Here is a 23,403-nt window from a genome sequence, read left to right on the forward strand (position 1 = left end):
AATGGGTTTCGTCAGGGCTTTGAGCTCTCGTATCAGTCTGCTCGATGGGAAGTCACTGGGGGCTGCCAGTCTCCGCACGGGGGAGTGGGAGGTGATGTTGGAGCGGCATCTGAACCAGGAAGGAAAAGGCAGCCTCGGACGGGGTGGCGAGGGTAACAAACTGTCTAATGAGGATGTCGGTCCAGAGTGCATCTCGGTCCCCCGCTCTGTTTTCGGCCCCTGGCATCATCGATGCCATGTGATATACAACTGGTGGACGGTAGGAGCATACATGATAAGGCTGAAGGAGGAAGGTCAGCTGACGAGGCGGCCCTGTTTATCCACGGGATAGGCTTTGACTGGAGTCTGTCGGACACGCACAAAGGCCTGATGTGTTGTACCACACGGGGAAAGGTGAAGCTAGAAACGCTCTTCTCAGGACTACGGTTTCTACAGTGCCTCTCCGGTGTCTCTCTCTCTGATGCACCCAGAACTTTAGATCATTTAGAGTTATTTTTCTTTTCCATGGGGAAAAATTTCAAATGACAATGTGGTTCAGTTTCAGAATCGTTGTCCCTAATTGATTTTTTTTGTTTTTTGTGTTTGTTTGTTTGTTTGTTTTTTGTTGAGTTGTAGAGTATTTTAATTTTGAACGGTTTGTTGCATCATTTGTAGTTTTAGTAAAAAATAAAGTTCTCTCTCTCCCTCTCTCCCTCTCTCTCTCTCTCCCTCCCTCCCCCTCCAGGTGCAGCAATCGCCGGTGTGTACAAGGCCGCAGGGAAGAGGATGATCCCTTTGGAGGCGCTTGTTTTTGGCGTTGGACAGTCCTTCTGTATCCTCATCATCTCTTTCCTCAGGGTGCTAGCAACACTTTAGCAGTGGGACGACCCTCCCCGGATATACCTAGTGCAACCAGGGCACTTTAACCCCGTCAACCCACCTGCTGCAGGGACAGAAGGACAAGGTTTTAAATCCTGGTTTCTTAAACTATGGCTGGGGACTCCAAACCGGACATGCTGGGAGATGAGAGTTGTCATGTGTTTCCATCCTACCAATTACCAGAGGGAGAGACTAAAGGATTCCAGTTTGTGTCCAGGATGTCAATGATCCTATGGTCCACGGACAGAAACGGAACCACCCTGGTCTTGGGGAACCACTCCTGGCCTAGCTAATCCTGGAGAACCATTCTGGTCATGGGATTCTGCTCCCGGGCTAGCTAACCTTAGACTGAGAACCACCCTGGTCCTGGGCTAGCTAACTGGCTCTACAGGACATTGACTGGAAACATGGAACTGACGCAGGTGGGGCAACTTTAGGTCCTCAAGATGGACTTGTGCCCTTGAAAGACCCTCTATCTGTCTGTCTATCTCTTGCTGTAGTGTACTGTACATGACACCTTTCTTTTTCTCTCGCTCAGTCTTTCTCTGGGACTTAATTGTGACAGTCTCCGGTCAGGAGACTCCTTGTAATGAATATAACGAGACAGTCGGACCGACATGGAGACAGACGAACAGACAGACGGACGGACTGTTAGACAGACGGATATATGCAAGTATAACTTTGGCTATTTCCTTAGAGGCCTTAATTTATATTTTATAAGCAGATTATTTCCAAAGTATTGTATATTATCTTCAGGGTTCTGTCTGTCTGTCTCTCTCTGCTCATTTTGCTCTTATCTAGATTGATCTCAGTTTATTTTTTATGCAGAATGTTGAGTGTTGCTTCTGCACTCTGCTGTGGGCTTCTTCTCTTGAGTTTTATAATCAACCCTACCAGCCCCCTTCCACATGTTCTCTGCAGCCCACATCCAGAGATGGTCGGACATAGGTTATACAGGTTTTTACTATGGACACCATGTTGCTGCCTCTTATCTGGAACTAAGAAGAGTTGGCCAGAGCCATAGATGGACACAGTTTGTCCAGGTTTTACTATGGACTCTAGGGATGGGCAAAAAAATTGCTATCCGATAATCACTGGGATTGGGATTGTATCGTTAACTCTGAAGTCGAGGCTAACCCTACTCGGGGGCTTTAGCCCACGTTTGAATGTGCTAGTGTGAAACACTAGTTTGCCCAGTACTAAGAGAGCCCTGGGATTAAACATGTTCTATAGTCTTCTGTGTTATGTGTTGGTTAGTCCTCATTAATTATTTAATTTGTAACCTTTATTTCCCCCCCGGGCCCACATGGCTTGTATCTCTCTGCTCCACCAGGACTGAGAGGAGGCTTGTATCTCTCTGCTCCACCAGGACTGAGAGGAGGCTTGTATCTCTCTGCTCCACCAGGACTGAGAGGAGGCTTGTATCTCTCTGCTCCACCAGGACTGAGACGAGGCTTGTATCTCTCTGCTCCACCAGGACTGAGACGAGGCTTGTATCTCTCTGCTCCACCAGGACTGAGAGGAGGCTTGTATCTCTCTGCTCCACCAGGACTGAGAGGAGGCTTGTATCTCTCTGCTCCACCAGGACTGAGACGAGGCTTGTATCTCTCTGCTCCACCAGGACTGAGACGAGGCTTGTATCTCTCTGCTCCACCAGGACTGAGAGGAGGCTTGTATCTCTCTGCTCCACCAGGACTGAGACGAGGCTTGTATCTCTCTGCTCCACCAGGACTGAGAGGAGGCTTGTATCTCTCTGCTCTACCAGGACTGAGACGAGGCTTGTATCTCTCTGCTCCACCAGGACTGAGAGGAGGCTTGTATCTCTCTGCTCTACCAGGACTGAGAGGAGGCTTGTATCTCTCTGCTCTACCAGGACTGAGAGGAGGCTTGTATCTCTCTGCTCTACCAGGACTGAGACGAGGCTTGTATCTCTCTGCTCCACCAGGACTGAGAGGAGGCTTGTATCTCTCTGCTCTACCAGGACTGAGACGAGGCTTGTATCTCTCTGCTCTACCAGGACTGAGACGAGGCTTGTATCTCTGCTCCACCAGGACTGAGAGGAGGCTTGTATCTCTCTGCTCCACCAGGACTGAGACGAGGCTTGTATCTCTCTGCTCTACCAGGACTGAGAGGAGGCTTGTATCTCTCTGCTCCACCAGGACTGAGAGGAGGCTTGTATCTCTCTGCTCTACCAGGACTGAGAGGAGGCTTGTATCTCTCTGCTCTACCAGGACTGAGAGGAGGCTTGTATCTCTCTGCTCCACCAGGACTGAGACGAGGCTTGTATCTCTCTGCTCCACCAGGACTGAGAGGAGGCTAGTATCTGTCTGTTTCATCAGGACTGAGACAAGATCTCAGATCTTTCAGAATTGTAGGTCATGGAGATTCCTCTTGTCCAGCCTAAGCCTTTTATCTGGTCCTCGAGAGTCTGCAGCTTCTGTAATAAACTCCCATTCCATCTTCTCAATAGAGATTAGAAGGGATAATTCTCCATTTGTATTCCCACAGAAAAATCAAGGGAAATATCATGTACAGCCTAATATATATATATATTGTTCTTTTTGATTGAGAGTCTATTTTCCAGGTTTTTAGGGTATATTTTTAGATGGTAGGTGTGTGAATGAGCTTCCCTCTGGACGACACACTTGAGATCACTGCGTGATTCTCCTATTCTGTGACCAAATAATGCTAGATTTTGCTACAAATATAAATTGCGGTCCCTCTTCATTTTAATTTAATAGGACGTGTCAGTAAATTATTTAAGGGTTTTTTCCGCAGTAAGGTGAATGAAATGGGACTAAATTGCAAGTTGTGACAGTTTTGCGTGGGGAATGTTCATTAACCCTTTCACTGCCACACGACAGCCGGTTAACCCGTTCACTGTGACAATACAGAAGGTTAGCCCTTTACTATCACACAACCGACATCCGCGGAGCTAATGATGCTAATGACGGAGCATCGCCGTCGGTTGTGTGATGGTAAAGGGCTAACCTTCTGTCGTGTGGCAGTGAACGGGTTAACCGGCTGTCATGTGGCAGTGAAACGGTTAACCGGCTGTCGTGTGGCAGTGAAAGGGTTAATGAAATATATGTTGTGATCACAAAATGGCTAACCCTTGGAGCGGCTGCAGCTGTTGTGCTTGTTGGCGAACGTGTGGTGTAAACTCTTCGTTGCATTCCTTGGCAATATCAGGCCTGGGCAGGATATTGGTAGACTACCGTTCTATAGACGCTTCCAGCTCTAAAAACCTTTCTTGAATTGAGAAAAATGAACAGATTTTCCCATGGAAATGTGATTGTGTGTGTGTGTGTGTATTTTAGAAGCTACAGTCTACTTGTCTCTGTGGTCATAGAGCGTACTCGGCCATCAATTACCACGAGAAGTTTTAACTGGAAAAACACCTAAATCAGACCAACGAGGTGTATTCAACAACATCAGTTTGTAGTTTTAATATTTGGAGAATTTGCCCTTGAATTGTCTGATCGGGTCAAATTGACGTGTTTTAAGGGTTAGGTTTATAAGCAACATTTTAGGTGAAAATTATGAGTTGCAGCCGTATAGCTTGATCAACATGTGACAACCGCATTTTAGAGCCTGTTTTACATGTGTATTTGAAACCATTAACAAATATATTAAAATGTGCTCAGCCCCATTTAATTTCTCTGAATTCAAAGAAGTGACCAGAGACTTACGGTAATTTCTTTCAGTCATAAAACTGGTTTGAAATTAATTTAACATTTTCTTTTAACTTCCTGAACCGAAGATACATTTTGCCTGTATATGTAGATATTGTGATGTAATTTATTTTATTTTGGGGGGGGGGGGGGGGGGGGGGTAATGACGTGTGAGAGAGCAGGTGACACTGAATGTGAACCAAATGTACTCTCATAATCCCTCAGCAGGATTCTCTTCTTCCTTCCTAACCAAAGACACCCTGGAGCTTCTATAAACCTGTGTAATTAAACCTGAGACAAACGTGTGTAATTAGAGCCGACGCACTGCCCTAGTCTAGTACAAAGACTCTCATCCCTGAAGTCAACAAGCAATATGGAATGTTTAATGAGATCACGTTGCTGGGCTGCAGCCGCCGAGCGGAGCTTTGGTTGACATCGCTCCGAATTCATCTTTCAGGCAGTAGAAATGGGAATAATTGTGAGGGTTAAAACAGTCCATGACCCCTTCGATGTCGCAGCTTTAGCTACCGTAGATTCCTGGTTCTTAAAGCACCAGTCGGCTGCTTTGGAAATAACCAAGATGGTCATGTTGGGCTCCACAACGGCGCGTGCGTTGAGAAGACGACATACTGTAGTTGTTGTTGTGGTTTTGCTGGCTCCTCCCTCGTTGGAAGCCAGAGAGAACGCAGGGGGGCGACAATGGCTCAGGAGGTAGAGCGGTCGTCTGGTAATCGGAAGGTTCCCGGTTTGATTCCGGCTCCTCCCGGGGCAGCGTGTCCTTGAGCAAGACACTTCCACTGCTCCCTGTGAGCAGGTTGGCACCTTGCATGGTCGCCTCTGTCGTCGGTGTGAATGTGAGGCATTGAGTTGCAAAGTGCTTTGGATAAAAGTGCTATAATATAAATGCAGTCCATTTACCAATGCAGCAAGCGAGACCAGCGACGAGCCAAGATCACTCCAAAAAAAATATTTTAGTTGTGACTTTACAGCGGTCAAATGTTATTAGCTGTAAACATTAGCTAGTTTGATTAGTCTTAAAAAAAGGACTAGTTTCTCTGCACCAAACTGATTTGTACCTGGAGCCGTCACACGTTCATCACTTCTGTCTTCAGATTGTTTCACTGGGTCAGGCTGCTTTGACCCCAGCAGGTGGACACACTCTGAAACAATCCTGGATCCCTCACTGGGGAATAGTCAGTAAGGAGGGGATTGATTTGATTTGACAATATTTAAACACCAGCTCTACCATGGCAGTTGAAATGGGAGAAGTTTGTCTTGTTAAAGCTCCATTCCAAAGCCCCCATGTAGCCTACAGTAGGTATATATAGAGAGGCAGTGTAGCTTTCCCTATAGCGAGGCCAACCTCTGGAACTGGGGTACTTAGCAGGGAAGACATTTATGCACATGGCTTAGACTTTGTCGTTGTCTCAGAAAAGTGGAGCCTTCTTTTAAAAATGACATATTATGGGATGGATGAGTACTAGAAAAGCCATGTTCTGTTGCTATGGTGGGCCTTGCGGTGTAAATCTCAATAGAGAGTGGTTTATATTTTTCTATGCTCGTGTAATTTAACGTCATTTTGGTAGCATGTCTGCACACTGCTGTTCTGTCATATGGGCACCAGACTTGGCCAGAACTATTACTTCAATATATAATTAATTATTTGCGGGGGGGGGCATGAGCGGTTGACTGTCTCTGTGGTCATAGAGCGTACTGTGATTGAACCCCTAGTGATGATGTCACAATGGCTAGTTGGCTACTGAGTGAGAATCTTTATACCGGGGAATACTGCAGTTCCGTTGGTCCTATTCATGAGCTGCTCATGTTCATTGATTAGCCTGGCTCTCCTGGGCCATGGATTCTTAGGGTGAGTGCTATTCCCCATTGAAACAATGATTTGATGTCTTGAGTACTTGAAGGGAAGTACCACTCTATTTAAGAGTTCATCCTTATGGCCTATCGCAGCCCACAGCAATATTTGACAAACTCTTGTTTGTGCCAATGGGAGACTCATGTCGACTAATACAGACCGAAGTGGCCCAGGATGTAGGAAACATTTCATATCTGAATTTCTGCCGTACGGCCCTTTTTAAGTGCATTCCAAGTCATTCTGATGTTTGAAACATTGAACATTATTCTTGCTCAGGTCTGGTGTTCCTGTTAAAGTGATACCTTGACAGTTTGAGTTTGAGTCTTGTTATTTCTCTACCAGGTACTAGGTCACATTGTGTGGGAAGGTTTCTACACTTATCTTTCAACTTACAGAAAAAAGCACCTTAGTTTCATTAGCTTTCCACATTGAGACCAAATGGCACAGCTAGCCGCAAGCTAACAACGGAACCGAACTGCCAATGCGGAAACTTTACCGCAATTTACATAAACATTCTCATGTTATGTGGGATACTTGGAACATTCAAGTTGGTTTGTGTAAACACCTTATCCTGTTTTGCAATATCTGGGATAATCTCATATCCAGACTGTGAGAAACCTTAGTATGATTAGTTGTGTGTGTATGACGATACTGTGGCATGTTAACAACTCAAAATAAATGTTCATTTGAAATGTCAAGGTATTGCTTGTTGTGCTCCTACTGTCCTAATGAGCATGTGGTGTGATGTGCTCGGTGGCTCTTTACTTAAGGTTGATGATGAACTGTGAAGGCATTACTGTATAGAGCACATTCTAAATGCATTATAATACAGATCAGAATATGGATATAATATGCTGTCAGTCACACACAGTAACTAGGTGTTGAATACTTTCTGCGTTGCCAACTATCTCATTAGATGGACACGCTAAGAGAGAGAATTAGGCTTACTGGGCCTCAGGCGTATTGCCTTCAGGCTAAAGGAGATAATTATCTCCTTAACATTGTAAATAAGAAACCTGTTCTTAATGTTTTATCTGGCTAAATAAAGGTAATAATAATAAGGCTAAAGGAGATAATTAGGCTTCAGGCAGGGCAACTTTGCTATATAATAAGCACTTGAAATACCACATGTCTAATCACAAAACGGGGTGGGAAATAAATGTTGTCCACTGTATTATAATGCATGTGATTTTAATGTAAGCATACTACAGATATTGTAATGTGTATAATGTGCTCAGAATGCCTCAACATTACACTTAAAGTAAAGCGCTACTGACTGGATTTTGTTCTGATTTTAAGATAAAGGTTGATTTTACTACAGTAAATTAAGTGCCAATTGTTAATATTTTCATGTAATAAAATGTTTTAATTATGAAGGTTGACTAATGTGTGTTGATTGCTGTTTAACTTTTCGTATGCTCTATATTATCACTACCCTAAAAAAAAGTCAACAATTCAGGATTTCTTTCTATCTTATTGTTATCTACTTTTCTCTCTCTCTCATATACACACAATGCCTGCTCTTCCTACACAAACACACCACCTCGTCTGTCATTATACACATAATGCCTGGGCTTCCTACACAAACACACCATCTATTCTGTCATATACACATAATGCCTGCTCTTCCTACACAAACACCATCTATTCTGTCATCATACACATAATGCCTGGGCTTCCTACACAAACACACCACCTCTTCTGTCATCATACACATAATGCCTGCGCTTCCTACACAAACACACCATCTCGTCTGTCATCATACACATAATGCCTGGGCTTCCTACACAAACACACCACCTCTTCTGTCATCATACACATAATGCCTGGGCTTCCTACACAAACACACCACCTCTTCTGTCATCATACACATAATGCCTGGGCTTCCTACACAAACACACCACCTCTTCTGTCATCATACACATAATGCCTGGGCTTCCTACACAAACACACCTACAAAATTTTAAATGGGCTTGCACCGCTCTATCTATCTGATCTCATCTCCCGATACTCGTGCTCTGCGCTCACAAAATGCGGGGCTTCTATCGACCCCTAGGGTTAAAAAGAAATCCGCCGGCCACAGAGCCTTTGTCTACCGCGCTCCCTACCTGTGGAACAAATTACCTGCCGTCATCAGGGGCGCCTGCTCTGTCGAAGCTTTTAAATCCCTGCTTAAGACTCATCTTTTCTCTCTCTCCTTCAACCTACCTTGATCTCACCTGGTCGGGGACTGACCTTTAGATTAATCTGTGTAGTTTAGTTATGGTACAGGGTACTACATGGTACCACTGGGTAGTTTACTATAGGGTAGTTTAGTTAGGGTACAGGGTACTACATGGTACCACAGAGTACTACTTGGTACTGCATGGCATTACAGGGTACTACATGGCTTACACAGCTCTACATGGCACTACATGGAACTACAAGGCACCACAGGGTACTACATGGCACTACAGGGTACTACAGGATACTACGGGGTACTACATGGCACTATGGGGTACTATAGGGTACTACATGGCACTACGGGGTACTACATGACACTACAGGGTACTACATGTCTGCTCCTTTGCAGCACCACAAACATGGGAACTCTCTAACTCTTCCCCCCCCCCCCCCCCCCTCTCCCCCCCCCCCCCCCCCCCCCCCCTCCCTCCCCCTTCTCTCTGAGTACCCGTCTCCTGGCGCTGACCAAGGTGATGGATGCCTCGGGGTCTTGGCCAAGCTTGTAGTGACTGCTCTACATGCACCTCCGAGGCATTGGATCAGTTATTCACCGCCGTCTGTCCGTGGTCCTGTCAACTGATTAACAGACTGTTAACAGATTAACAGTCAACGCGGTTTCATTGCTGGGTTAAGTACTTCTATTCTATTCACATAATACGCTTACTTCATATATCTACTCCATTCACATATATGCCTACCACTTGTATCTATTGCTATGTCCGCCTACTACAATCTCATGAGCTGTCTAACCCCTGTCCCGTCTCCCTGTCTTCCTATGACCTGCTGTCCTGGAGTGTTGACCGGAGTGTTGGACGTCCCGTGACGAAGGCCGGGAGATTGCGACCCCCTCTGCGTGCCCCCCTGTCTTCGGAGGTCTCGTAGTGGTGACCGGAGTGCCGGATGTCCCGCGATGATGTCGGGGAGTTCGCGACCCTCTCTGCGCCACCCCCCTTCCCCCTGTCTCCGGCTGTCCCTGAGCAACGACCGGAGTGTTGAATGTCCCGTGACTAAGACGGGGAGGACGTGACCCTCTTGCGCTGCCCCTGTGCTTCAAATAGATCCGCTATCAACTCTATCTTTAATCTTTCAAAATGTTCAATTGCTATCGCTATTAGCTCTATCTTTAATTTTTCAAAATGTACAGTTGCTATTGCATGCACTCATCTGTGTTTCACCACACACATGAGTGCATGCTTACCAACTGTCCGTCTGCAACACTACTATCACCGACATCTAAGAAGGGAGATCCCCCCTTGAACGGCCCTTCTAAGGTTTCTCTCCTCCACATTGCCTGTGGAGCTTTTTTTCCCCTATTGTTAGGTTTTAGTGAGTTTTTCCTTACCTTCGCGTGGGGTATGTCTGGGAGTGCTTGCATTCTTTCATTTATTTGCATTCATCTAAAAAATGTTTGGACCCTATGGTGTTCTTGTTCTGTTCTTGACTTATTGTTATGTTGTCTTCTTGACTTGTTTAAAGAAGACCTGTACGGCCCATGGGGACATTAACGTGTGTTGTCGGGCCCTATAAATAAATTTGATTTGATTTGATTTATGACCACCTCTTCTGTCATCATACACATAATGCCTGGGCTTCCTACACAAACACACCATCTCTTCTGTCATCATACACACAATGCCTGGGCTTCCTACACAAACACACCACCTCTTCTGTCATCATACACATAATGCCTGCGCTTCCTACACAAACACACCATCTCGTCTGTCATCATACACACAATGCCTGGGCTTCCTACACAAACACACCACCTCTTCTGTCATCATACACATAATGCCTGGGCTTCCTACACAAACACACCACCTCTTCTGTCATCATACACACAATGCCTGGGCTTCCTACACAAACACACCACCTCTTCTGTCATCATACACATAATGCCTGGGCTTCCTACACAAACACACCACCTATTCTGTCATCATACACATAATGCCTGGGCTTCCTACACAAACACACCACCTCTTCTGTCATCATACACATAATGCCTGGGCTTCCTACACAAACACACCACCTCTTCTGTCATCATACACATAATGCCTGCGCTTCCTACACAAACACACCACCTCTTCTGTCATCATACACATAATGCCTGCGCTTCCTACACAAACACACCATCTCTTGTCCAGATGGTGTTGGACTTTCTCCACCAGCCAACTCCCAGCAGGCTGAGCGGAGGAGGGCAGTTACCATGGCGACACACATGCACACATCAGACCCGTGGAACACTATATGCAAGCTAGCTCTCCAGAGCACTGTTCCATAGGTCTGACGTGTGTTGGCTGTTGGGCTAAAGACCACGGGATACTCTTTGCAGACCTGGACCTCTGTGAGTTTGTGATAACAAAATGACCCCTTTGCGGAGAATAATATAAAAATAAATAGTCATAGGGATTTGCTATGTTTTCATCTCTTATCATTTCATTGAGCTGTAGTTATCACAACACAAAGATTCAATGTCCTCTGATGACATCACTGGAGGACATATTCAAACATGTTAACGGTCGCCCTAAATTAATGTGTGCAAAGAGTTTGGGGATATGTGTGATTATGCTCAATAAATCAACATTGTTTTCCTGTGCCCCTTCAGCATTAATTAGAATATAGTTCTGTTATACTAACTCAAGCAGTTATAAACATTACTAAAGGAAATAAACAATTTACAGCCACAAAAGTACAGCAAATACTATTAAAAACTGATATTTGCTCATTGTTTTAATGTTTGTTTTAATGTTTAAATGTTAGTTTAATGTTTAATCCCACTCCACTGACATGCCTTCTCTATTTGAACGACCAGATCAAACAAGAGGTGGACGCGGGCAAATACTGAGGCATGGTCATGCTGGACCTACAAAAGGCCTTCGACACTGTCGATCACTCCATTCTGATTGACAAGCTACGGGAGACTGCAATCCGAAACTGGCCCCTGTAAATGTCCAAACCCAACCCTCACAGCCCCAGATTTTCTTTTCACTCAAAATTAGGCCCTATGTTCCCACATTTCTAAGATTCTTCTCAAAATGAGGCCCCATGTCCTCGGACGAACCCTCTACTACCAGAGGACAATTATAGATTGGCTACCAAATTAAAGAGAAAGGGGGATAATCATAAAATCAGATACAAATTTATGAAAAAATTTGGGAACATGGGCTTAGTTTGTCATGGGCAAAATAACTGAGAGGGCATGCATACCCTCATCTCGCACCTTGTTGCCCATATGCGCTTGTCCAGAGTTAATTATATTGTATATTGTTTACACTGCCTTTTTATTAAATGTGTACTTCTCCAGTACTATAATTATGTCACCTGTATGTCTTCTACCTGTACCTCCCCTCCTGATATGATACCGAATGTCCCCGAGGGGATCAATAAAGGAATATCTTATGATGAGATTATGCAATTTGCAGTTTGCTCTGCTTTAGCCAACAAGATATGCTAGTCTAAATATTTAAAAGATCCGAATTAGAGACGATTTGAGTAGAACTGGCATTGATTGATTGAACATTTTATTTAACAGATTGCAGAATGGGTACTGTAACTGAGGGGTACAATTCCCTGACTGTATTAAAGAGTATGATATATTAAACCACTACTAGTTATGTACTTTAATTACTGGCCATACAGTACATGAATATATATGGTGAACACCCACACAAGAATACGGCATTGACACATAAAGTTCTATTTGGAGGGTATTTATTATTATTAAGCAACGTTAGGTTACAGATTGAGAATTAGGCTCGCGCTTGTATGGCGAAGAACATGCGTAAAGTCAGTCAAGAGCGTAAGTCAATGAGAGTAGTATGAATACTAGGATGAGTCTAAGCTGACGCCACCTGTGGTATAGCAATTACATAGGGCACACTGGTACCAGCTGGAGACACTGGGGGGTTCCCTCCGGGGTGTAAGGCCGGTAGGGGTAGAGGAATGTTTGGGTACAAAGTCTGGGTCAACGAGGAATAACGAGGCTCCAGATACAGGAGCCGGTGCATGTACTCCCTTGATCAGCAGACAAAGCAACAGCTATAATCCAGTATGCTCGACAGCATGGACGACAGCTAGCCAGCCTCTTCCTAGAGGCGGGCCCGAGTGATGATCCTCACGGGGGTAAATCCCAAACGACAGTGGAATCAACAGTGCTCTTCTCCAGCGGCAACGGTCCCAAAGCAATATAATCCAACCAGAAATGGTTCTGCAATCGCCAACGCTGGTTCTCCTGTGCACTATACTTCACATTAAACTAGGTCGAAATTGACGTTACTTCACTAAACTCTGACACTTTTACTATCCTATTCGCACATGTTCTAAACGCTCTATTTAGACGCAAGGTTGCTAACTTCACTTGCACGTTGACTCGTGGTGAAGGCTTTACTAGTAATGAACGAAGTGCTGCTGTTTACACCTGCGCCGTATTTATACGTAAGGTGAATATCTAGTGCCAACCTCAGTTCTGTCTCGTATTACTGCGCAGACTCTGGGCATGTTGCGACATGCCCGGAGTTGCCTTTGAACTTGCCGTTGGGGGCTTGGTCGTTGGCGCCTGGGGGTCGCTGTCCAATAGGAGAGCGAATATTACTCTGGTTTGTACACAGGTAAAGGGATATTCCATGTATATATACAAATAATATACAAGGGATATCAAACAATATACAAATATTATACAAGGGATATCAAGCAATAAATATATATATTCTGACCCTTTGTAACAGCCGCCTCCTAATTAGTCCGCACCTAATTAGTTAAAGCGAAGACAGATTAATAGTCCTGTCAACTACTCAATGTCTGTTGTGGGGAGTAGGGCAATCTACAAAGTCAGTGGTCATGATCGTCATCAAGGGAGTCAGGGAGCCTTGGCAACTATCAGCCTCGCCACGGGTCGGGTGTAGCTCCGTCCCTGGACAATAACTTCTGCCGCTCTGACCTTTCCGTCGGCACCAGTGATCACTTTGCTTACGCGGCCGGCCGGCCACGCAGCTCGGGGTAGTGACTGGTCTATGATCATAACGACTGTGTCCACTTTTAAGTTGTCCCTGTCCTTGACCCGCTTCTGACGGGCTGGAAGGGATGGTAGGGAGCTTAGGAGGAAGCGGGCCTGAGACTGGTTGATATGTGCTTGGCTGTGTCTCCACATCCTCCGTCTGTTCCTCTTGTTCGGTCTGTACCCCGTCTGAGGAGGGGCCGGTTCCGGCCGCCCCATCAAGAAGTCGTTTGGGGTGCTGGGTTCGAGGTCAGCTACGTCGCTTGGAGCGCAGCTGAGGGGGGTGGAGTTCGGAACTCCCTCTTCTTGGGCCCACGATTCTCTCACAGGCCTCTCGTCTAATGTCAATAGCCTCTCAACGGGCTGTACGAGAGAGTGGCCGGTGTCGCTCACCTTTGTGTGCAGGTAGCGTGTAGACGTGGGTTGACTGTCAAGTCCGTAGAGGGGGCCCTGGAGCGTCCACCCCAGTCGGGTCTGAACCGCGACTGGGCATCCTTTGGGTCCGATGTGGGCCGCCTCAATTGGGAGAATGAGGTCCGCGTGGTCGGAGCCTATAAGCAGGGTCGGTGTGGCGCCGTCGATGAGCGGTATATGTAGTTGACGTAGGTGCACGTACTTCGCCATCAGCTGTGGGATGGGGTAGGTGTACTGTGACAGGCCTATGTCGTGGCTGGTGAAGACGTTAGTGATGCTATACTGCTTCTCGGGCTGCTCGATCGCTGCTATCTTGAAGGAGACATTTTCACCCTTTATGGTCTTCTGGTCTCTTCTAATGGTACGGATTGTCATTGTTCCTTTGGCACCCCGCAGGCCCAACTGGGCTGCGCCGGAAGCGAGGAGGAGAGTCTTTTCAGACCCATCGTCTAGGACGGCGTAAGTGTCCAGGACCTTGTCCTCGTAACTCAGGAGCACTCTGACCACTTTGATGAGCACTCGGGGGGGTCCCGCTATGCTGGTCTATGTGGAGCACTCCTGTTGGTGGGTTGCCTTGGATCTTCTGTAGTGGTGCCGACTCGTGGTAGTCCGAGTAGCACCGTGACTCCCAGTGTCTGCTGTAGCAGTCAGGACACCAGGGGGCGGTCCTATGGATCTTCGGTAGTGGTGCCACCGCCTCGGCCTGATACATCACCGTGACGGGCCCACTTTGGTTTCCTGGCGGACGCTTGTTGATGTCGTGCAGGACCTCCAAGTGGGCGCCGTCGCACTTGCTGCATTTCTTCTTTAAACGGCACTCAGCTGCCATATGGCTGCGCGCGCAGCGGAAGCAGCGGCGGTTGGCTTTGATCCACTGACTCACCTCATCAGTGGTCAGCTTCTTGAAAGTGTCACATTGATACAGCCGATGTTCCTCTTCACAGTACTGGCATACAATCTTCCACTCCCCCTTGGTCGGGGGGTTGCTGTGGTTCTCGTGCTGCGGCACTGACTCGGCCTGGTGCATAACAGTCACTGACCGGCGGTTATCATTAGATCTCCGAGGTCCATCTCTTGGGCTTGGTCCACTCCACACGAACGTGTCCAGTCGTAGGCTGCTGACCTCCCTGGCGAGGAAATCAGCTAGGTCTAGGAGGGATGCTTCTGGGCCGTTGGGGTCGCGGTGGTCTCTCTGCCGCCGAAAACGCTCTTGGCGGGCTGGAGGGAGCTTCTCCAGTATTCGCTCCACATTAGAGTTTGCATATAGTTCATGTCTCCCCTTCTCCTTTTGGGACCCCAGAATCCCCACGAGGGATTGTACCTTGATAGAGAGGTCATCCAGTGCTCTATTGTCTCTGGCTGGGGGGAGGCGGTCGATATCTCTTATTTCTTGTATCACGTAGTCCCATATGCGTCCATAACGCTGGTCGAGGGCCACTAGAGCCGCGGAGTATGGGGTACTTGAGTTGGAATATGCCAGCGCTATATTATGCGCTCTGGGCACCTTGAGATGCTTGAGGAGGATGGCATATTTGTACGACTCGTCGGGGACGTCGGACATCATAGTCTCCAAGCACATCCGTAATTCCGTGTACTGTGCTCTGTCCTCGCGCGTAAAGTCGGGGAACGTCGGTGTGCCAAGGTACGATGCCATGGATGGCTGGCACATTGGTGAGCGTAGGGGAAGAGGCCTCCTGGGCGAGTCTCCCCGTACGTGTTGTCGTGGGTTGGTACTCGGTGGGTACCAGAGGCCGGGTACCCAGGTGCTGTTCCTCGGTGCTGACTGTACGTCAAACTCACCCTTGAGTTGGGTCGGGGGTTTGTAGTGCAGTGACTCTGGGCTGACGTCGGGGCTGTACTGGGCCTCCTGGTCCAGAGTACGTTGCTGCTGGTCGGGGCTGTACTGGGCCTCCTGGTCCAGAGTACGTTGCTGCTGGTGGGCTTGACATTCCTCCTCTTCCTCTTCCTCTTCTAGGTCCTGGAGTCTTCTAGTCAGTCTCTCGGCGACGTAGGCCGGTTCTTCCCGGTGGCTGGGTCTCGTATGGACCGGTCGGGGAGGAGGGTCGGAGACGTAGACAGGATCCTCTTGTTGGCCGTGTCCCGGGTCGCTTTGTCGGGTAGGGGAAGGTGCCCTAGACCCTTGTCGTGATGATCTCCGGGAGCTCCGTGCGGAGAGAGGGGGTGTCGCCCTGGCAATCAATTGTTCTATCATCTGCGCCTGCAGCCGGTCGCGCTCTGCTTCGCGCTGGGCATGGGCGGCGTCGCGCTCTGCTTCGCGCTGGGCATTGCCGCCGTCGCGCTGTGCATTGGCGCGGTCTCTTTCAATGTTCTCTTCCGTCTGAAGGCGTCTCTCCTCCGTCTGAAGGCGTCTCTCCTCCAGTCTTATGCGGTCGTCTTCACTCCTTTGTTGCGCCTGGAAGCGCTCTCGTTCGGTTGCATAGTGTTCGCGTTCACTAAGGGCTTGCGCTTGGAGTTGCGCGTGAAGGCGCTCTCGTTCCGCTGCAGATTGTTCGCGCTCGCTTGCTTGTTGCGCCTGGAGGTGCTCTCGTTGTTCGCGCTCGCTCGTCTGTTGAGCCTGAAGGCGCTCTCGTTCCATGGCAGAGTGTTCGCGCTCACTAAGGGCTTGCGCTTGCAGTTGCGCGTGAAGGCGCTCTCGTTCCGCTGCAGATTGTTCGCGCTCGCTCGTCTGTTGAGCCTGAAGGCGCTCTCTTTCCGTGGCGGAGTGTTCGCGCTCACTAAGCGTCTTTGCTTGAAGCCGGTCGCGTTCACCCTGAAGTCGGTCTCTTTCGGTGGAGGCTGCCAGTGTGGCGATCAAGGCTTGCGCCAGTATCTGGTCCGCCTGGCTGGGGGATGACACTGACGGAGGTGATCGGCTTCTGACAGAGCTCGTTGGAGATCTGTTCTCCTGGCGCGCCCCGAGGTCCATCTCCTGGGCGCGCTTCTCTTCTCTTGGTTGTGTGTCGGGTTCTGTCCCTGGAGCGCTTTCTTTATCCTGGAGCGCTCCGGGGACTATCCCGGTGACGTTGTCTGGAGGTATAGTCATGTCATGTCCCACCTGGTCCCCCCCGTGGGCTGAGTCGGTTTGGTCTGAACCCACTGGGGTCTCTACTGGCAGGGTCGCCTGGTCGGTAGGATTTTACATGCTTTGACTATCCGCTTTATCCGCATTTAACGTCTGTTTAAAGCTAGGTATTAGAACGACAGCGTATTCCTCCAGATAGGGAGGTGGCTGACGTTTGCGCTGCGGGCGTTCTAGCTTGGGAGAGCCGCTTGGGGAGTGTTCACCGCTGGCCATGGTTAATATCAATATTATATTAAATATTACACTGATACCCTCCGGCTCGAAGGACCAATTGTAACTGAGGGGTACAATTCCCTGACTGTATTAAAGATTGTGATATATTAAACCACTACTAGTTATGTACTTTAATTACTGGCCATACAGTACATGAATATATATGGTGAACACCCACACAAGAATACGGCATTGACACATAAAGTTCTATTTGGAGGGTATTTATTATTATTAAGCAACGTTAGGTTACAGATTGAGAATTAGGCTCGCGCTTGTATGGCGAAGAACATGCGTAAAGTCAGTCAAGAGCGTAAGTCAATGAGAGTAGTATGAATACTAGGATGGGTCTAAGCTGACGCCACCTGTGGTATAGCAATTACATAGGGCACACTGGTACCAGCTGGAGACACTGGGGGGTTCCCTCCGGGGTGTAAGGCCGGTAGGGGTAGAGGAATGTTCGGGTACAAAGTCTGGGTCAACGAGGAATAACGAGGCTCCAGATACAGGAGCCGGTGCATGTACTCCCTTGATCAGCAGACAAAGCAACAGCTATAATCCAGTATGCTCGACAGCATGGACGACAGCTAGCCAGCCTCTTCCTAGAGGCGGGCCCGAGTGATGATCCTCACGGGGGTAAATCCCAAACGACAGTGGAATCAACAGTGCTCTTCTCCAGCGGCAACGGTCCCAAAGCAATATAATCCAACCAGAAATGGTTCTGCAATCGCCAACGCTGGTTCTCCTGTGCACTATACTTCACATTAAACTAGGTCGAAATTGACGTTACTTCACTAAACTCTGACACTTTTACTATCCTATTCGCACATGTTCTAAACGCTCTATTTAGACGCAAGGTTGCTAACTTCACTTGCACGTTGACTCGTGGTGAAGGCTTTACTAGTAATGAACGAAGTGCTGCTGTTTACACCTGCGCCGTATTTATACGTAAGGTGAATATCTAGTGCCAACCTCAGTTCTGTCTCGTATTACTGCGCAGACTCTGGGCATGTTGCGACATGCCCGGAGTTGCCTTTGAACTTGCCGTTGGGGGCTTGGTCGTTGGCGCCTGGGGGTCGCTGTCCAATAGGAGAGCGAATATTACTCTGGTTTGTACACAGGTAAAGGGATATTCCATGTATATATACAAATAATATACAAGGGATATCAAACGATATACAAATATTATACAAGGGATATCAAGCAATAAATATATATATTCTGACCCTTTGTAACAGCCGCCTCCTAATTAGTCCGCACCTAATTAGTTAAAGCGAAGACAGATTAATAGTCCTGTCAACTACTCAATGTCTGTTGTGGGGAGTAGGGCAATCTACAAAGTCAGTGGTCATGATCGTCATCAAGGGAGTCAGGGAGCCTTGGCAACTCTATCAGCCTCGCCACGGGTCGGGTGTAGCTCCGTCCCTGGACAATAACTTCTGCCGCTCTGACCTTTCCGTCGGCACCAGTGATCACTTTGCTTACGCGGCCGGCCGGCCACGCAGCTCGGGGTAGTGACTGGTCTATGATCATAACGACTGTGTCCACTTTTAAGTTGTCCCTGTCCTTGACCCGCTTCTGACGGGCTGGAAGGGATGGTAGGGAGCTTAGGAGGAAGCGGGCCTGAGACTGGTTGATCTGTGCTTGGCTGTGTCTCCACATCCTCCGTCTGTTCCTCTTGTTCGGTCTGTACCCCGTCTGAGGAGGGGCCGGTTCCGGCCGCCCCATCAAGAAGTCGTTTGGGGTGCTGGGTTCGAGGTCAGCTACGTCGCTTGGAGCGCAGCTGAGGGGGGTGGAGTTCGGAACTCCCTCTTCTTGGGCCCACGATTCTCTCACAGGCCTCTCGTCTAATGTCAATAGCCTCTCAACGGGCTGTACGAGAGAGTGGCCGGTGTCGCTCACCTTTGTGTGCAGGCAGCGTGTAGACGTGGGTTGACTGTCAAGTCCGTAGAGGGGGCCCTGGAGCGTCCACCCCAGTCGGGTCTGAACCGCGACTGGGCATCCTTTGGGTCCGATGTGGGCCGCCTCAATTGGGAGAATGAGGTCCGCGTGGTCGGAGCCTATAAGCAGGGTCGGTGTGGCGCCGTCGATGAGCGGTATAGGTAGTTGACGTAGGTGCACGTACTTCGCCATCAGCTGTGGGATGGGGTAGGTGTACTGTGACAGGCCTATGTCGTGGCTGGTGAAGACGTTAGTGATGCTATACTGCTTCTCGGGCTGCTCGATCGCTGCTATCTTGAAGGAGACATTTTCACCCTTTATGGTCTTCTGGTCTCTTCTAATGGTACGGATTGTCATTGTTCCTTTGGCACCCCGCAGGCCCAACTGGGCTGCGCCGGAAGCGAGGAGGAGAGTCTTTTCAGACCCATCGTCTAGGACGGCGTAAGTGTCCAGGACCTTGTCCTCGTAACTCAGGAGCACTCTGACCACTTTGATGAGCACTCGGGGGGGTCCCGCTATGCTGGTCTATGTGGAGCACTCCTGTTGGTGGGTTGCCTTGGATCTTCTGTAGTGGTGCCGACTCGTGGTAGTCCGAGTAGCACCGTGACTCCCAGTGTCTGCTGTAGCAGTCAGGACACCAGGGGGCGGTCCTATGGATCTTCGGTAGTGGTGCCACCGCCTCGGCCTGATACATCACCGTGACGGGCCCACTTTGGTTTCCTGGCGGACGCTTGTTGATGTCGTGCAGGACCTCCAAGTGGGCGCCGTCGCACTTGCTGCATTTCTTCTTTAAACGGCACTCAGCTGCCATATGGCTGCGCGCGCAGCGGAAGCAGCGGCGGTTGGCTTTGATCCACTGACTCACCTCATCAGTGGTCAGCTTCTTGAAAGTGTCACATTGATACAGCCGATGTTCCTCTTCACAGTACTGGCATACAATCTTCCACTCCCCCTTGGTCGGGGGGTTGCTGTGGTTCTCGTGCTGCGGCACTGACTCGGCCTGGTGCATAACAGTCACTGACCGGCGGTTATCATTAGATCTCCGAGGTCCATCTCTTGGGCTTGGTCCACTCCACACGAACGTGTCCAGTCGTAGGCTGCTGACCTCCCTGGCGAGGAAATCAGCTAGGTCTAGGAGGGATGCTTCTGGGCCGTTGGGGTCGCGGTGGTCTCTCTGCCGCCGAAAACGCTCTTGGCGGGCTGGAGGGAGCTTCTCCAGTATTCGCTCCACATTAGAGTTTGCATATAGTTCATGTCTCCCCTTCTCCTTTTGGGACCCCAGAATCCCCACGAGGGATTGTACCTTGATAGAGAGGTCATCCAGTGCTCTATTGTCTCTGGCTGGGGGGAGGCGGTCGATATCTCTTATTTCTTGTATCACGTAGTCCCATATGCGTCCATAACGCTGGTCGAGGGCCACTAGAGCCGCGGAGTATGGGGTACTTGAGTTGGAATATGCCAGCGCTATATTATGCGCTCTGGGCACCTTGAGATGCTTGAGGAGGATGGCATATTTGTACGACTCGTCGGGGACGTCGGACATCATAGTCTCCAAGCACATCCGTAATTCCGTGTACTGTGCTCTGTCCTCGCGCGTAAAGTCGGGGAACATCGGTGTGCCAAGGTACGATGCCATGGATGGCTGGCACATTGGTGAGCGTAGGGGAAGAGGCCTCCTGGGCGAGTCTCCCCGTACGTGTTGTCGTGGGTTGGTACTCGGTGGGTACCAGAGGCCGGGTACCCAGGTGCTGTTCCTCGGTGCTGACTGTACGTCAAACTCACCCGTGAGTTGGGTCGGGGGTTTGTAGTGCAGTGACTCTGGGCTGACGTCGGGGCTGTACTGGGCCTCCTGGTCCAGAGTACGTTGCTGCTGGTCGGGGCTGTACTGGGCCTCCTGGTCCAGAGTACGTTGCTGCTGGTGGGCTTGACATTCCTCCTCTTCCTCTTCCTCTTCTAGGTCCTGGAGTCTTCTAGTCAGTCTCTCGGCGACATAGGCCGGTTCTTCCCGGTGGCTGGGTCTCGTATGGACCGGTCGGGGAGGAGGGTCGGAGACGTAGACAGGATCCTCTTGTTGGCCGTGTCCCGGGTCGCTTTGTCGGGTAGGGGAAGGTGCCCTAGACCCTTGTCGTGATGATCTCCGGGAGCTCCGTGCGGAGAGAGGGGGTGTCGCCCTGGCAATCAATTGTTCTATCATCTGCGCCTGCAGCCGGTCGCGCTCTGCTTTGCGCTGGGCATGGGCGGCGTCGCGCTCTGCTTCGCGCTGGGCATTGGCGGCGTCGCGCTGTGCATTGGCGCGGTCTCTTTCAATGTTCTCTTCCGTCTGAAGGCGTCTCTCCTCCGTCTGAAGGCGTCTCTCCTCCAGTCTTATGCGGTCGTCTTCACTCCTTTGTTGCGCCTGGAAGCGCTCTCGTTCGGTTGCATAGTGTTCGCGTTCACTAAGGGCTTGCGCTTGGAGTTGCGCGTGAAGGCGCTCTCGTTCCGCTGCAGATTGTTCGCGCTCGCTTGCTTGTTGCGCCTGGAGGTGCTCTCGTTGTTCGCGCTCGCTCGTCTGTTGAGCCTGAAGGCGCTCTCGTTCCATGGCAGAGTGTTCGCGCTCACTAAGGGCTTGCGCTTGCAGTTGCGCGTGAAGGCGCTCTCGTTCCGCTGCAGATTGTTCGCGCTCGCTCGTCTGTTGAGCCTGAAGGCGCTCTCTTTCCGTGGCGGAGTGTTCGCGCTCACTAAGCGTCTTTGCTTGAAGCCGGTCGCGTTCACCCTGAAGTCGGTCTCTTTCGGTGGAGGCTGCCAGTGTGGCGATCAAGGCTTGCGCCAGTATCTGGTCCGCCTGGCTGGGGGATGACACTGACGGAGGTGATCGGCTTCTGACAGAGCTCGTTGGAGATCTGTTCTCCTGGCGCGCCCCGAGGTCCATCTCCTGGGCGCGCTTCTCTTCTCTTGGTTGTGTGTCGGGTTCTGTCCCTGGAGCGCTTTCTTTATCCTGGAGCGCTCCGGGGACTATCCCGGTGACGTTGTCTGGAGGTATAGTCATGTCATGTCCCACCTGGTCCCCCCCGTGGGCTGAGTCGGTTTGGTCTGAACCCACTGGGGTCTCTACTGGCAGGGTCGCCTGGTCGGTAGGATTTGACATGCTTTGACTATCCGCTTTATCCGCATTTAACGTCTGTTTAAAGCTAGGTATTAGAACGACAGCGTATTCCTCCAGATAGGGAGGTGGCTGACGTTTGCGCTGCGGGCGTTCTAGCTTAGGAGAGCCGCTTGGGGAGTGTTCACCGCTGGCCATGGTTAATATCAATATTATATTAAATATTACACTGATACCCTCCGGCTCGAAGGACCAATTGTAACTGAGGGGTACAATTCCCTGACTGTATTAAAGATTGTGATATATTAAACCACTACTAGTTATGTACTTTAATTACTGGCCATACAGTACATGAATATATATGGTGAACACCCACACAAGAATACGGCATTGACACATAAAGTTCTATTTGGAGGGTATTTATTATTATTAAGCAACGTTAGGTTACAGATTGAGAATTAGGCTTGCGCTTGTATGGCGAAGAACATGCGTAAAGTCAGTCAAGAGCGTAAGTCAATGAGAGTAGTATGAATACTAGGATGGGTCTAAGCTGACGCCACCTGTGGTATAGCAATTACATAGGGCACACTGGTACCAGCTGGAGACACTGGGGGGTTCCCTCCGGGGTGTAAGGCCGGTAGGGGTAGAGGAATGTTCGGGTACAAAGTCTGGGTCAACGAGGAATAACGAGGCTCCAGATACAGGAGCCGGTGCATGTACTCCCTTGATCAGCAGACAAAGCAACAGCTATAATCCAGTATGCTCGACAGCATGGACGACAGCTAGCCAGCCTCTTCCTAGAGGCGGGCCCGAGTGATGATCCTCACGGGGGTAAATCCCAAACGACAGTGGAATCAACGGTGCTCTTCTCCAGCGGCAACGGTCCCAAAGCAATATAATCCAACCAGAAATGGTTCTGCAATCGCCGACGCTGGTTCTCCTGTGCACTATACTTCACATTAAACTAGGTCGAAATTGACGTTACTTCACTAAACTCTGACACTTTTACTATCCTATTCGCACATGTTCTAAACGCTCTATTTAGACGCAAGGTTGCTAACT

General features: G+C 49.3%; 1 protein-coding gene across 1 annotated transcript in view; it reads left to right on the plus strand.

Moving 5' to 3' along the window:
* Positions 1–2,307, plus strand: part of tmem170a (transmembrane protein 170A) — a 57,921-nt gene extending 55,614 nt beyond the window's left edge. The window contains exon 3 of the mRNA XM_084316050.1: positions 725–2,307. Coding sequence (XP_084172176.1) covers positions 725–855 — 131 coding nt within the window. The 3' untranslated portion in view covers positions 856–2,307. The remainder of the gene's footprint in view (positions 1–724) is intronic.
* Positions 2,308–23,403: the final 21,096 nt, after the last annotated feature.

The sequence above is a fragment of the Notolepis coatsorum genome, assembly GCF_963971535.1.
Source record: "Notolepis coatsorum genome assembly, chromosome: 6".
In the NCBI taxonomy this organism is placed as follows: Eukaryota; Metazoa; Chordata; class Actinopteri; order Aulopiformes; family Paralepididae; genus Notolepis; species Notolepis coatsorum.